We start from the raw sequence: 13,949 nt of genomic DNA, 5'->3' as shown, positions 1-13,949 counted from the left end.
GTTTTTACAAAATCACATAAACATTGACTGCCTGCCAAGGTAAGAACCAGTAACACTGGCCTCAATGGCTCATCTCATCATTTGTCAGGCAAGAAATCTGTCCTATATTTTTTCAACAAATGTTTAGGTTTTAACTTTGACTAAGACAACAGTAAGAAAAAAATTTGACAAATAAATGTATTAAATTTTAGATTCAGATTTTCCAGATATGACTTTTTATTAACACTCAGAATTCACTCATTCTACCACTCTTTTTTTTCATTCAACAAGTACTCATTGAGTACTAATGTCTGGATTTCCTAGTCTTCTATTAAATTTATGCAAACAAGAACAAAGGACTATTATCTAGTGGCTCCAGTAGAAGTAAAGGGGTTTTTTAACCTGAATATTTCATATTTATCATTAAAAGGATTCTAAATTCACAGGATTTGAACTCTACTTAGCTTTGCTTCACTAAATGACAAAAATGTGGATATTACTATAAAATATATTAGAAATAACATTTATAGACTCATATTTTGGGGTTAAGATTGAGATTAGTCAAAAGGATCTTATATTTCTGTAAGGCTTTATCTATGAAGCTTTCAGGAATTTTAGAGATGTCAAAATGGCTTAAGTTTGTTTTGTTTGTTTATTTATTTATTATTATTTATTATTATTTGCTTCTTCTTTCTTTATTGGACACTTTGTAGATGTCACGCAGGTCTAAAAGTTACATTGTTAAATAATTATTTAAAAACCGGCCAGGAAAAAACAAAACAAAACAAAACAAAACAAAACAAAACAAAACAGACCAGGACTAAAGCCCTGGTCCAGAGCTCCAAGCCAGAGGCAGAAAGGAATGGGGGCAGTGGGCTGGGGGTATTCCTGCAACATCACCAAAACCCAGACAAGGACCCTAAGCTCTTTCACAGGCCAAGCCAGGATGTGGGCCCTTGGGCTAACCCTCAGGTGCCTCTGGCTGCATCACTATCAGGTCAGTAACCAGCAAGGTGCTGGCAGAACAGCCAGCTGAGTCCAGACATGGACAAAAGTAACTGGAAGGACAGGAAATTGACAGGTACTGTCTAGCTGTAGATAAGGATTAAAAAACATATTTGCCACTGCTTTCTCTTGAGGAAAATAATGCACTGGAATTTTTGCTTGAAAGACAAAATATTAGGTGACATGTTCAAATAAATTGTTAAATTCTGGGTAATTATTCTTACTCTTTGATTCTCATTAAAACATGGAAGCGAAAGCATTCAGTTAAATCATGAGCGTCAAACTGCATTTTGAAAGCCGGTACAGAAAAGACCACATAGTGTATTGTTGCATTTATATGAAGTGTCCAGAAGAGACAAATCCAGAGACAGAAAACATTAGTGGTTGCTTGTGGGGAGGGTAAGCTAGGGACTGTTAATGGATGTGGGGTTTCTTTTTTGGAGTGACAGAAATGTTGTGAAATTAGATTGTAGTGATAGTTGCACAACTATGTGAATACACTGAAAACCACTGATTTTTATGGTATGTGAATTATATCTCAATAAAGCTGATGCTTTAAAAAAGCAGATTTGGGCATATGATACTGGATTCTGTGTTGTACCACTGTCATTTCACTAGCTGCTGGGAAAATTGGCTGAATCCCACTCTTAGAGTCGTTCCCCAGACTTGTCTTCAGCCAAAGGGAGCTGCCTGGATCCAATGACTGGACACTGCAGGAGTACAAAGGCCTGGCCTTTTTTCCCCAAGTGGGGACAACTAGGAAGGGCCATTTAATTCCACAGTGCTACTGCAGGATCAGATGAGGGCTTGTTTCAAATCCACTCAATCCTGATGCTATGCAAATAGGTACCAGGATCGGTCCAAAGAGTATACTCTATGATGGCATTTTAGAGCTGTCTTACTATGGAAGGCTAAGTAGAAGACTCTGAAGCTGCCACTTTGCCTCTTATCCAAGACAGTGATTAAAAACAAAATCAAACAACACCACATCTCAGGAGGAAATACAGGGATTAGTGCTATCTGTAAACCTAAAGGATGCAGGGGTATGATGTTTAATTTTGTGTCACTTGGCTAGGCTATAGTGATCAGTTGCTTGGTCAAATATTAGTCCAAGAGTATTTAAAAAAATATTTATTTATTCATAGAGACACATACACACAGAGATAGACACAGGCAGAGGGAGAAGAAGGCCCAATGCAGGGAGCCTGACATAGGACTGGATCCCGGCTCTCCAGGATCACGCCCTGGGCTGCAGGCAGCGCTAAACCCGCTGAGCCACCCGGGCCGCCCTATAAGAGTATTTTTAAAGATGTAATTAACATTTAAGTCAGTAGACTCTGAGTAAAGCAGATTACCCTCTATAATGTAGGTGAGCATCATCTAATCAGTCGAAGGCCTTAAGAAAAATGACTAAAGTCTCTGAGGAAGAAGGTGTTCTGCCTCCAGATTGCCCTCTGACTTAAAACTATGACACACTCTTCCCTTGGTCTCCAGGTGTGCTGCTGGTAGGCTCTGCAAATTTCAAACTCTACAGCCTCCATGATTTAATTCCTTAAAATAACTCTTTTTTTTAAGATTTTATTTATTCATGAGAGACACAGAGCGAGAGAGAGCGAGAGAGCGAGAGAGAGAGAGAGAGAGAGGGGCAGAGACACAGGCAGAAGAGAAGCAGGCTCCATGCAGGGAGCCCGACGTGGGACTCGATCCTGGGTCTCCAGGATCACGCCCTGGGCTGCAGGCGGCGCTAAACCGCTGCACCACCGGGGCTGCCCAAAATAACTCTCTATAAATCTTACTGGCTCTGTTTCTTCGGAGAACCCTAATGTGAAGACTAATTGTCTCCATCATATTTCCATTAAGTCTGGCCCTCACAAAATCCAAATGGGTTCTGGAAGATTATACCAAAACTCAATCAAGTAGAAGTCCCAGTGATGTCTGCTCTGCCAGATGTAGTAAATCTGCTAGAGCAAGTCACAGAACTGCAGGTATCTGGATGAGGCCAAGACCTGGGGAATGCATTCTTTTCCATCTTTATTAGGAAGGAGGATCAGAAGCAGCTTGCATTCATGAGACAGACAATAGTATATCTTACGGTTTGCCTCAGGGCTATGTTAACTCTCCTATCCTCTGTCATAAGATATCCCAACGAAACTAGACTATTTGGACATTCTGTATACTCTCAGGCTGATCCACTACATCAATGGTATGTTATTACTGTTACCTGGGAAACAATAAGGGGCAAGTACATTGGAATCCCTGGTAGATAAATGTACTCCAGGGGGTAGAAGATAAACCCTATGAAGTTACAGGAGTCTACTACCTCAGTGAAGTGTTTAGGAGTCAAGTGGTCTGGAGCATGCTGGGACATCCCTCTAAAGTAAAGATCAAATTTTTTGATCTGATACCTCTCACTGCTAAGAATGAAGCATGATGCTTGGTAAGCCTCTTCAGGTTTTGGAGGCAGCATATTCCACACTTTGGCATAATGTTCAGACTTACTTACCAAGTGATATGAAAGGATGCCAGGTTTGTGAGGCTCAGAGCAGAAAAGAGGTCTCTAACAGATTCAGGCAGCAGTGCAAGCAGCCCCCACTTGGGGCACAGAACCCTATAAACTCTATAGTACTAATGAGATCTTTGGTATCAAAAGAAGCCACAGGAAGCTTGTGGTAGGCTCCCAGTAGGACAATCACAATGTAAATTACTAGGGTTCTGGACCAAGGCCATGCCATCTATGATAAAGAACAATATATCATTTGAAATCAGCTCCTAGATATGAGACCCTGGTAGAGATGGAGCTTCTAACTATGGATCATCATCAAAAGACCATGTGTCAAGAACTGCCATCATGAGCGGAGATCTCTCCTATTCATCAGATCTTAAGGCCAGGCAGGCTCAACAGTAATCTACTGTAAGATGGGAGAGGTCCACTAGCATTTGACATGAGTAAGGCCAGAAGGCACAAGTAAGCTGCGCAAATGGAAACCTAGGGCCCCATAATATCCACTCTGCACTGTTGTACCAGTGTATACCACCCTATTTCTTCACTGGTTCATGCATATGACTACATGGAAGGTCTCTTGTGATTGGCTTTTGGAGGATAAAGGATGAGCTTGCTGCATGGATGATTTGGCTTAGTACGTACTAGCTGAAAATGATACATTATAGCTTCATCCATGGATAGGCCTGAAAGACATTAAGGAAGGGAAATCCTCCCAAATGGGTATGCTTCAGATAGTGCACATGGTCACCCACTTTACATGGAGAATGTAGACCCAGGTAAGAACACACACAGACCCATGGGTATGAAGCATGGTTTGCAGGTTGAGTGGGCCCAAAAGGAAAAAGACTGGAAGACTGAAGACAAAAAACTAGGGAGAAGAGGTATGTGGATGGACTTATGGGAGGAGCCCACTAAGCATGAAGAACTTTGTATTTTAGTACAAAGAGAGGATTCTTCACAGAAGAATCAACAATAACCAAAAGAACAATTCAGCGAGTTGATTAAATAGCCTGACTTCCAGTGCAGGGACAATGGTTCATAAAGGAGTAGCCATGATGGCAGGAATAGAGGCTTTGCCTAGGCAAGGCTGACTTAGCTACTGCTGCTGTTAAAGTCTATCCTGACAGCAACAGAAGCCAAAGCTAAAATCCTGATAACAGGACCATCTCCTGAGACTAACCAGTCGCTTGGTGGAAGTTGACTACATTGGACTCCTGCCACACCTGGGGCAGTAATTAATCTTAATTGGAAGTAACACATATTCTGAGTATGGGTTTGCCTTTCCTACCCACAGGACCTAGCCAGTACCATTACAGGGCTTACAAACACACACTTCACCATTGTGGTTGTACCATGTAACATTACATATGGGACCCATTGTAGAACAAAAGAGGTACAGAGGTATGGCGATGGGTATAGGACCATGGCTCCACTTTTCCTACCATATACTGCACCAAAGCTGCCAGACTGATAGAGCAGTTCTCAAAAAGGGGAAATTTGGGGCCCACACAGCAAAGAATTATCCAGCCTAACATGCCAACAGTACCCTCATTAAAAAATCTTGTTAGAGCAATGAGGAACAGCTGAACCAGCAGCTTGGAGATGATACCCTGTGAGAATGGGGTGCCGTACACATCCTACACTAATGCCTGTTATACAGTACCACGTTCCCAACTGATTGAACACATAGATCTGGGAACCAAGGTGTGAAAGAAGTAGGCCTGCTTCCCATCATTCCCAGTGACCCACTCAGGAAATGTGTGTTTCCCATCCCTACAACTTTAAGACTTTAAACTTAACGCTATGATTGCTACCTCCTCTATTCAGATTCAGACATGGAAATGAGTCACCATAGTGGCAGAAGTAACTAATCCTGATCATCAGGGGTAGGGCTGCTGGTACACATCTCTCAGTACCCCTTGCTCTGTTTAGATGGTAAAGGGAAAGGGCAGCAACCCTACCCTGAAATGGGCAGGGTGACCAGGTCTCAGATGCCTCAGGGATAAGGGTCTGGGCTACCTCGTCTAGCCCAGCACAAGTACTAGATGAGGGTGAAGGGAGTTTGGAATGGGTAGTACAGGAAGGAGCAGGCGGGTGTCAGTTATAGCCTCAGCAGCGCTGGGAACTGTAGTTCAGTCCACTAACCTTCCTCTCTCCTCTCTCCTCTCTCCTCTCCTCCCCTCCCCTCCCCTCCCCTCCCCTCCTCTCCTCTCCTCTCTCCCTCTCCTCTCCTTCTTTCCTCCCTCCCTCCTCTCTCCTTCCTTCCTTCCTTCCTTCCTTCCTTCCTTCCTTCCTTCCTTCCTTCCTTCCTACCTTCCTTCCTCTCTCTCTCTCTCTCTGTCTTTCTTTTCATCATGAGAGATACAGAGAGAGAGAGGCGGAGACACAGGCAGAGGGAGAAGCAGACTCCATGCAGAAGAAGCAGACTCTATGCAGAGAGCCCGATGTGGGACTCGATCCCGGTACTCTGGGATCATGCGCTGAGTCGAAGGCAGACGTTCAACCTCTGAGCCACCCAGGGGTCCCTACTAACCTTACTCTTCCCCAGGATAAGAGATCAATTAGATTGTGCAGCCTTTCACAGGCCATAGTAAGGAATTTGGAAATGTTTATCTTCAGGGTCTAAAGAAAATTCCCAGCCCTTTCCCCTTGCTCAGTTTTCTGAAAGTTGGCAGCTAGGCATATTATACTTCCTGATCTGAAGCCAAGGAGCAGATGATGTCCCTTTGGAGAAATCTTACAGATACTGACATTAAAAGAAACAGAGACAATGTAGAGAGCAAGATAAAACTTCAAAAATTATAATAAAGACCACTAAAGGGATGAGAAAAGATAATATATTTGGAAAACAGGAACAGGATGCTATAAGAAAAAAGGAACATTCAGAGGAAATTAAATATTTAATAGCAGTGCTAGAAGATCAATTTGAGAGATTCTTCTGGAAAGAAGAACAAAAACCCCAAAGAAAGCAGAAGGAGGAAAGAGAAATAAAAAGGATCAAACAAGGAGGTCCAACAACCAACTAACAGGAATCCAGAAAGAATGAAGAAAATGGATATGAATTATTATAGAAATAACAAAACTTCCTAGAATTGGAGGTCATGAATATTCAGACTAGAAAGGCTCATAAAGTGCCAGAATAATAGTGAAAAACACATATACAAAGACAGACTACCATGAAATGTAAGACTGGAAAAAGATCCTAAGCATAGCATTGTGCAAGAGTTAAAAAGGTCATATCCAAAGGATAGGCAATCTGAATGTCATTAGACTTCTTAACACAACACTTATAAACTAGAAGAAGTAATGCTATGACTTAAAAAGTCTGAGGGAAAAATTCCAACCTAGAATGTGATATGTAGCCCAAACTATGAATCAGTGCAAGGATAGAAGGTTTAGATGTACATGGTCTCAAAAAATTTACCTTCCTTGCAACCTATGTTAGAGAGGTACTAAAAGATATACTTCACCAAGATTAAAGGGCCACTAAGAAAAAAAAAAGAAGATAGAAGATGCAGAAAACCAAAACCTAACAAAGGAGAGAGGCGGAAAGAACCGGCAGGGTGATAATGAAAAGATGTTCTAGGAGAACAGCCACTCAGCAAGCCTAGAAAATAGCCCATCCAGAAAGAACAGGGCACACAGAGCTCCAGGAAGAAATGTCAAGAAAAACAAGAAACAGAAAACACCTGATGTATTTGTCTATAATGGGGGAAGCTATACAGATTTGTAAGAGGGTATGAGTTAGTGACAGGTACAAAGAAAATCAAGCAGATGAAGAAAATGAGACAATTATTAACTCCAAGAAAAACAAATCTGTATAGGAAAGGAAATTTCATAGTAGCATATCTCAGCAATGAAGAAAAGGTAAGTTTCATAATAATGTAAATATTGAACATTAACCCAACCAAAAATGAAATAACCATATGTGGAGCAAGAGGGATTGAGGCAGGAAGGGAAGAGGAAGAGGGTGTGTGCACAAGTGTGTGCTTATTAATGGAAATGACAAAGGAGAGTAAAACAATACTCATCCTCCAGACATGGATAACAAAAATAAAGTATAAAATAAAAAAAAATATATCAAGAAATAACAGTCAAATCATATTGTTTAGAAACCTGGAGGTAAGCATAGGACCCGCTAACAAGATGAAAGCAGTGGGCTCCAGGAAGCAGCATGGAGAACCCAGAAGGTGGCCAGTAGGGAACTGCTACTTTCTGTTATAAACCGTGAGGTCCCATTTGGTTTTTAAACCATGTGCACAGGGATCCCTGGGTGGCTCAGCGGTTTGGCGCCTGCCTTTGGCCCAGCGTGTAATCCTGGAGTCCCGGGATCAAGTCCCACATTGGGCTCCCTGCATGGAGCCTGCTTCTCCCTCTGCCTGTGTCTCTGCCTCTCTCTCTCTCTCTCTCTCTCTGTGTCTTTCATGAATAAAATCTTAAAAAAAAAAAAAAAAAAACATGTGCACACATTACCTTGAGAAAAGTAAAAAATTCTTGCAAAATTTGTTCAACTGAGTGGAGGGAATTCTGGGCATTTATATTACTCTCATTGTTTTTTGTTTAAAATAATTCCTTTTTCTTTTTTTTGGAAGTTCCCTTTCAGTTCTAGAAATTACTTAATTCCATATTCAATATAATATTAGTTGCCCCTGTTATTTGGAAGAGGAAGAACATTAAAAAGGTAAAATACAGGGATGCCTGGATGGCTCAGCAGTTAAGCCTCTGCCTTCGGCTCAGGGTGTGATCCTGGATTCCTGGGATTGAGTCCCACATCGGGCTCCCTGTATGGAGCCTGCTTCTCTCTCTGCCTATGTCTCTGTCTCTCTCATGAATAAATTAATAAAATATTAAAAAAAAAAAAGTAAAACACAGTGTTCTTTACACTAAAGATAAAAAAAAACCCAACTCTCTGGTTTCTATAGTTTTATCTATTTTTTATTTTTTAAAAATATTTTATTTATTTATTCATGAGAGACAGAGAGAGAGAGGCAGAGACATAGGCAGAGGGAGAAGCAGGCTCCATGCAGGGAGCCCGATATCGGTGGAACTAGATCCCAGGACCCCGGGATCATGCCCTGAGCCAAAGGCAGACGCTCAACCACTGAGCCACCCAGGAGTTCCCAGTTTCTATAGTTTTTAAAAAAATCTTAAATCCAAATTATTTTCCTCAAATGAAAAGTTCTTTAATATTTATTTTCAAATATTTAATAATATAATTTTTAAGATATCTAGAAAGAAAGTTTCATTTATCAAAAGGAAAGCCAAGACATAATAAACACAAGTGAGGAGAAAAATAAACATCAGAATAAGTATAAGAGTCCATTTATATAAAACAAACCCAAATAAAAAAAGACCAAACTTGTTCATACATGTGTATATGTACAAATAAATACAAAAATACATGCAAAAAGATCTAGGAGAATATATGCCAGACTGTCAGTAAATTTACATCTGGGGAGGCCAGCAGAATTGGAGATGAAGAAGGCAAATCTGAGAATCTTTCACGTATTTTGATTGGTAGTATGCATAAGAAGAGTTTCAAATGGCAAAAAGGATGTACATGATGAAGACAGGTCCCTCTCCCACATTAGCCCCAGGTTCCCTTCCCCAAAGGCAGCTTCTTATTACTACTCTCTTATGTTACCATTTAGCATAAGTCCAAATACACAGACGAGTATGTTTACATATGAAACTTACTTTTTAAACTGTAAAATGTTATCACACTAGTCATACTCTAACCCTTACTTCTTTCTCTTAAAATCACTCTTGCCTTAGAAACAACATAAATTATTTCCCACATACGGTTTACCTCCAGTCTGCCTTGCTGGATTTTATACACCACTTGGGGATTCTCCTGCAGTATGTTGCCATACAGCTCACGAAAGTGGGCTATGTTGGGCTTCACAATATTCAACACTTTTGTCTTATCCTCTCCAACCACCATCCGAAAGTCGCCTGGTTAAAACAAATGGATAAACAAATTTTCTACTAAGAGTACACATCTTGACCTATAAACTATAGCCCCACATTCATCTGATGCTAGCTCAAGATGACTAGCATCCCACATTCAAAACATTTTATTTTCCTCTTTTTTTTAAAGATTTTATTTTATTTATTCATGAAAGACACACACACACACAGGGAGAGAGAGAGAGAGAGAGAGAGAGAGAGAGAGAGAGAGATACAGGCAGAGGGAGAAGCAAACTCCACACAGGGAACCCGCCCGATGTGGGACTCGATCCCAGGACTCCAGGATCACACCCTGCGCCAAAGGCAGGTGCCAAACTGCTGAGCCACCCAGGGATCCCCAATTTTCCTCTTTAATTAAAACCGTGCATACATTACCCAAGGAATGCAGGCACTTGGTTAGGGGGAAAACAGACCCTCTCAAGTCATAAAGCCCTTTAGGGGATCCTTGGGTGGCTCAGTGGTTTAGCGCCTGCCTTCGACCCAGGGTGTGATCCTGGAGTCCCGGGATCGGGTCCCGCATCGGGGTCCCTGCATGGAGCCTGCTTCTCCCTCTGCCTGTGTCTCTGCCTCTCTCTCTCTGTGTCTCTCATGAATAAATAAAATCTTTAAAAAAAAAGTCATAAAGCCCTTTATGCTAGTTAAAATGCAGTTACCTAGGTGCAAAATGTAATCACCGGAAGCTGATTTGTTTTTGTTTTTCCATCGCAGAAGCACCTGTACTTATAATTTTTTATTCTGTGAGCAAAACTGTCTGTGACCAATCACAGAGCTGCAGTGTCTCACCTTAGACGTGTCTTTGCAACTGCTACTTGCTACTGTTTATTCAGCTTGAACCTCTTACTGCATTTGTGCAAGGGCTTCTGCGTACTTTATGAATATAAAGAACTTTACCATATTTGATAAGGGCAGGAGCAGTGAGTGTTAAGAGTCTTACCTCGTAAGAAGAGGTTTACATTTAAGATTAACTTCTTGAAAGCAGATGTCTCTTTTTAAATTGCAAGTGGTGAGAAATAAGGAACGTTACATTTGCCTGTGGGATGAAATGAGCTGCAGAATAGTTCTGAAGAATAAAGAGCCACTTTTTTTTTTTTTTTTAAGATTGAGAGAAAGTGAGAGAGCACAAGCGGAGGGGGAGGAGCAGAGGGAGAAGGAGAAGCAGACCGCCCCCCCACAGTGAGCAGGGAGCCTGATATGGGAAGAGCCACTTCTGACACAAATTAGAAGTGCCCAAGCCTGCTTATGCCATTGACATTACCAGCAAGATGTAGAGGGAAAAAGATGATGAAATGTAAAAACTTTGAGGGAATGCCTACTGGGCTAATGTGTGTTCAAAATAGGCTGGGTGCATGTGAAGGCTTCTCAGGTGAAGCCTGGTGAAAGCACTCTGAGTGAAACCTTTGTTGGACAGGTAGAAAGTCCAGGAAAGTAGTTAGTTAGCAAGTGTTGGCAGGTACCCAGCTGCTGAGGAATTCCAGGGGATCAGGTGATGAAGTAATTCATCATTTGAACTAGGTCACTTTTGAGGGTGAAGTGGGCATGATGAATAATTATACCATGGTAAGTAAAAATTGGGCAAACCCAAACATATGGTTACCCTTGCCAATTTATCTCCTTGGAGGTGGGGTGGGCAGGAGAGGAAGGAATCACTGAAATTATTATAGGCCAAAACAGATATTACTAGACCAAACTATTGTTTTGGAAAAAAATAAAGATACCCAATAGTATGTACTTCAGTAAGGAATAAAATATGCTGGGTTTTAAAGCTCCAGAGGACCAATTTATGCTACAATTTTGTGGAGAGCAGCTGGACACTGCAAACTTCAGGAAAACAGATTTACGAACAGCCTCTGGGATCCAACCTTTGTGACATGAGGTCTGTTCAGGGCAGTGAGTAGAAGTGAGTTCCAGTCATAACAAGCTGCCCTAAATATGGACGAACTTATTTTTTCACCTTTATTTTATTTTTAAAAAGATTTTATTTATTCCTTTGAGAGAGAGAGAGAGAGAGAGAGAGAGAGAGAGAGAGAGAGTGTGTGTGTGTGTGTGTGAATGGGGGGGGGCAGCAGAGGGAGGATAAGCAAGCTCCCACTGAGCAGGAAGCCTGATGTAGTGCTCAATCCCAAAATCCTGGGATTATGACCTGAGCTGAAGGCAGATGCTTAACTGACTAAAGCTACCCAGGGGCCCCTTTTCACTATTATTTTAAAGAGAAAGAGAGTTGTTACGTAGTTAAATCCTGAGATGATTGCTAGTGAGGGTGTAGAGAAATTGGTCCTTTGACATAATACTAAATTGGTAAAATCCTTTGGAAAGCAGTAGATGAAACAATCTCATCTCTAGAGAGTGAGCCTAAAGAAACAGACCCAAACAGAGGTCCAGAGGTAATGCTCACTGAGCATCTGGTTAAGTGCCAAACATTGTTGCAAGTGCTTTGCTATATTACTTTATTTAATCCACACATCCCCATCCTCTCAGATACTATTCTATCCTCATTTAACATCCGGGCAAAAAGGACAGAGATGAAGTCACCTGCCTGAGATTTCCCAGTAAGTGAATACATTGCATACATAAAACTATTCACTGAGGCACTCATTTATAAAAGCGAAACACTGGAAGCAGCCCAAAAGTCCAACAGGGGAATGGATAAGTTACAATGGAATCCCATACCCTACCACAGAACAGTGTGCAGCCATTAAAAATTACAATACTCACACACGGCTAGATGAAAAATGATTATATAGTAGTAAGAAACTAAGACAAAAGTACAAGAAAACAACTTCGTATAAAAATAGAAAAAACAAGACAGAAAGATTACATAAAAATGTTGTTTTTGCTCTAATAAGCACATATTTATTATGAGTTGTTTTGGTGTGAGTGTGTTTTATGCTGTTACCTTGTTTAGTCCTGGCAAAGCCTCCTAATGAAGGTACTAAGTATTCCCAATTTTAAAATTGAGATTGAGGTGCAAAGGTCCAGCTACCTCTTGGTATCAGGGTAGTGACATTTTAGGTGACTAGTGTTACTCTACTTTGCAGTTTTATGCCATTTTCCTCACTTCTATAATGTTGGCATATTACTTCTAGCATTTTTAAATAGATGCATGGGATGCACAGACATGCTAACTTGGCAAATGTGCACTGAGAGGCAGCTGGGTTAACTTTCAATCGTGTAAATCCTTATGGTTTTATTCAGGGCCCATAAATGGATTCTATCAATCTTGGAAGGGTTAAATGTCATCCGACTCTGAATCCAACATGGCTGGCTCTGAAGTAAAAGATCAGTTTGTTATCACCACTGAGTTCTAAACGTGTGTGTCATTTCTTTTCTTCCTGTACATTCAACAAAGAGTTCTTACATTTTAGATAGTAACTTTCTGAGAGTGGCTGTATTTCACTACAACGTAAAAGCAAATGAATCCAAATCCTCCCCCAAAGAACATCTGCATGGAATATACTCTTGGGATGCCTCGGTGGCTCAGTGGTTTGGCATCTGCCTTTGGCCCAGGGCGTGATCCTGGAAATCTGGGATCGAGCCCCACATCGGGCTCCCTGCATGGAGCCTGCTTCTCCCTCTGCTTGTGTCTCTGCCTCTCTCTGTGTGTCTCTCATGAATAAATAAATAAAACCTTAAAAAAAATACTCTTGATCTGAGAACGTGGACGGGGGCTTATTCATCCCTGTACCTCCAGCTCCTTATGCACTGCCTGGCACATGGAAGGTACATTGACAAACGTCTGCCGAATCGGATTTCTCCAACTGCTGTGCAGCAGAACTAGCTCAGCCACAGGGAACCACAGGCAAATGGGCTTATTACTTGTTTCTTCAGAACAAAATGAATAAAATCGTGGGCACAGCATGACCCAGCATTTTGATCATAAGAATCAATTTTTCTTACCTCCAGAGATGTTTGCAACAAAACACAGGGATTGAGAAAAACTGACTGCTGACTTTTATTTTATACCTCTACTGGTAAGTTTAACTCTTGACTGCTCAAGCCAGAAAACCGGCAGTCTAGTAACAATGGACAACCAAAAGGATAATTTCTCTTTGACTTTGAAATGAAATAAATACAGAGGCTTGTAAAGCATCTGTAGTTGGCCTGCTCTGTGATTCCAGCATGCTACCAGCGGCCAGGGGCCTTAGTATGAAGGTAGGGATGTAAGGGGCTGCTCCGTACAGTGGAAAGTCTGGCAGTGCCTGTGGTGACTGGAGATTGTTCTGAATCAGCTCTCTTACCTGGAAAATGGCTGTAACCAACATACTGATCTCACAAGGTTATTTTTAGATTTAAATGAGTTAAGGCAGCAGACAAGGCTTTGTAAAGAGTAAAGCAGATAGTATGGTTGCTATGATATCCATATGGGATGAGGAAAGGATGGGGGAAGAGGGAGCCCTTGAGTCTTTGAAAATAATAACTGGCTAACTTTCCCCTAAACTCATTGCAGTACTGCTGTTATTTCATTCAGTTCAATAAATATTTAAGTGGCTAGTAA

The 13,949-nt window shown here is 41.3% G+C and overlaps 1 protein-coding gene across 1 annotated transcript in view; it reads right to left on the bottom strand.

Moving 5' to 3' along the window:
* The window catches only part of TAMM41 (TAM41 mitochondrial translocator assembly and maintenance homolog), a 50,719-nt gene that overhangs the window by 13,480 nt on the left and 23,290 nt on the right, over window positions 1-13,949 (bottom strand). The window contains exon 5 of the mRNA XM_055344244.1: window positions 9,297-9,442. Coding sequence (XP_055200219.1) covers window positions 9,297-9,442 — 146 coding nt within the window. The remainder of the gene's footprint in view (window positions 1-9,296; window positions 9,443-13,949) is intronic.

Source organism: Nyctereutes procyonoides, unplaced genomic scaffold (assembly GCF_905146905.1).
Source record: "Nyctereutes procyonoides isolate TBG_1078 unplaced genomic scaffold, NYPRO_anot_genome, whole genome shotgun sequence".
NCBI classification, from domain to species: Eukaryota; Metazoa; Chordata; class Mammalia; order Carnivora; family Canidae; genus Nyctereutes; species Nyctereutes procyonoides.
This window is presented reverse-complemented; position numbering and strand designations above follow the sequence as displayed.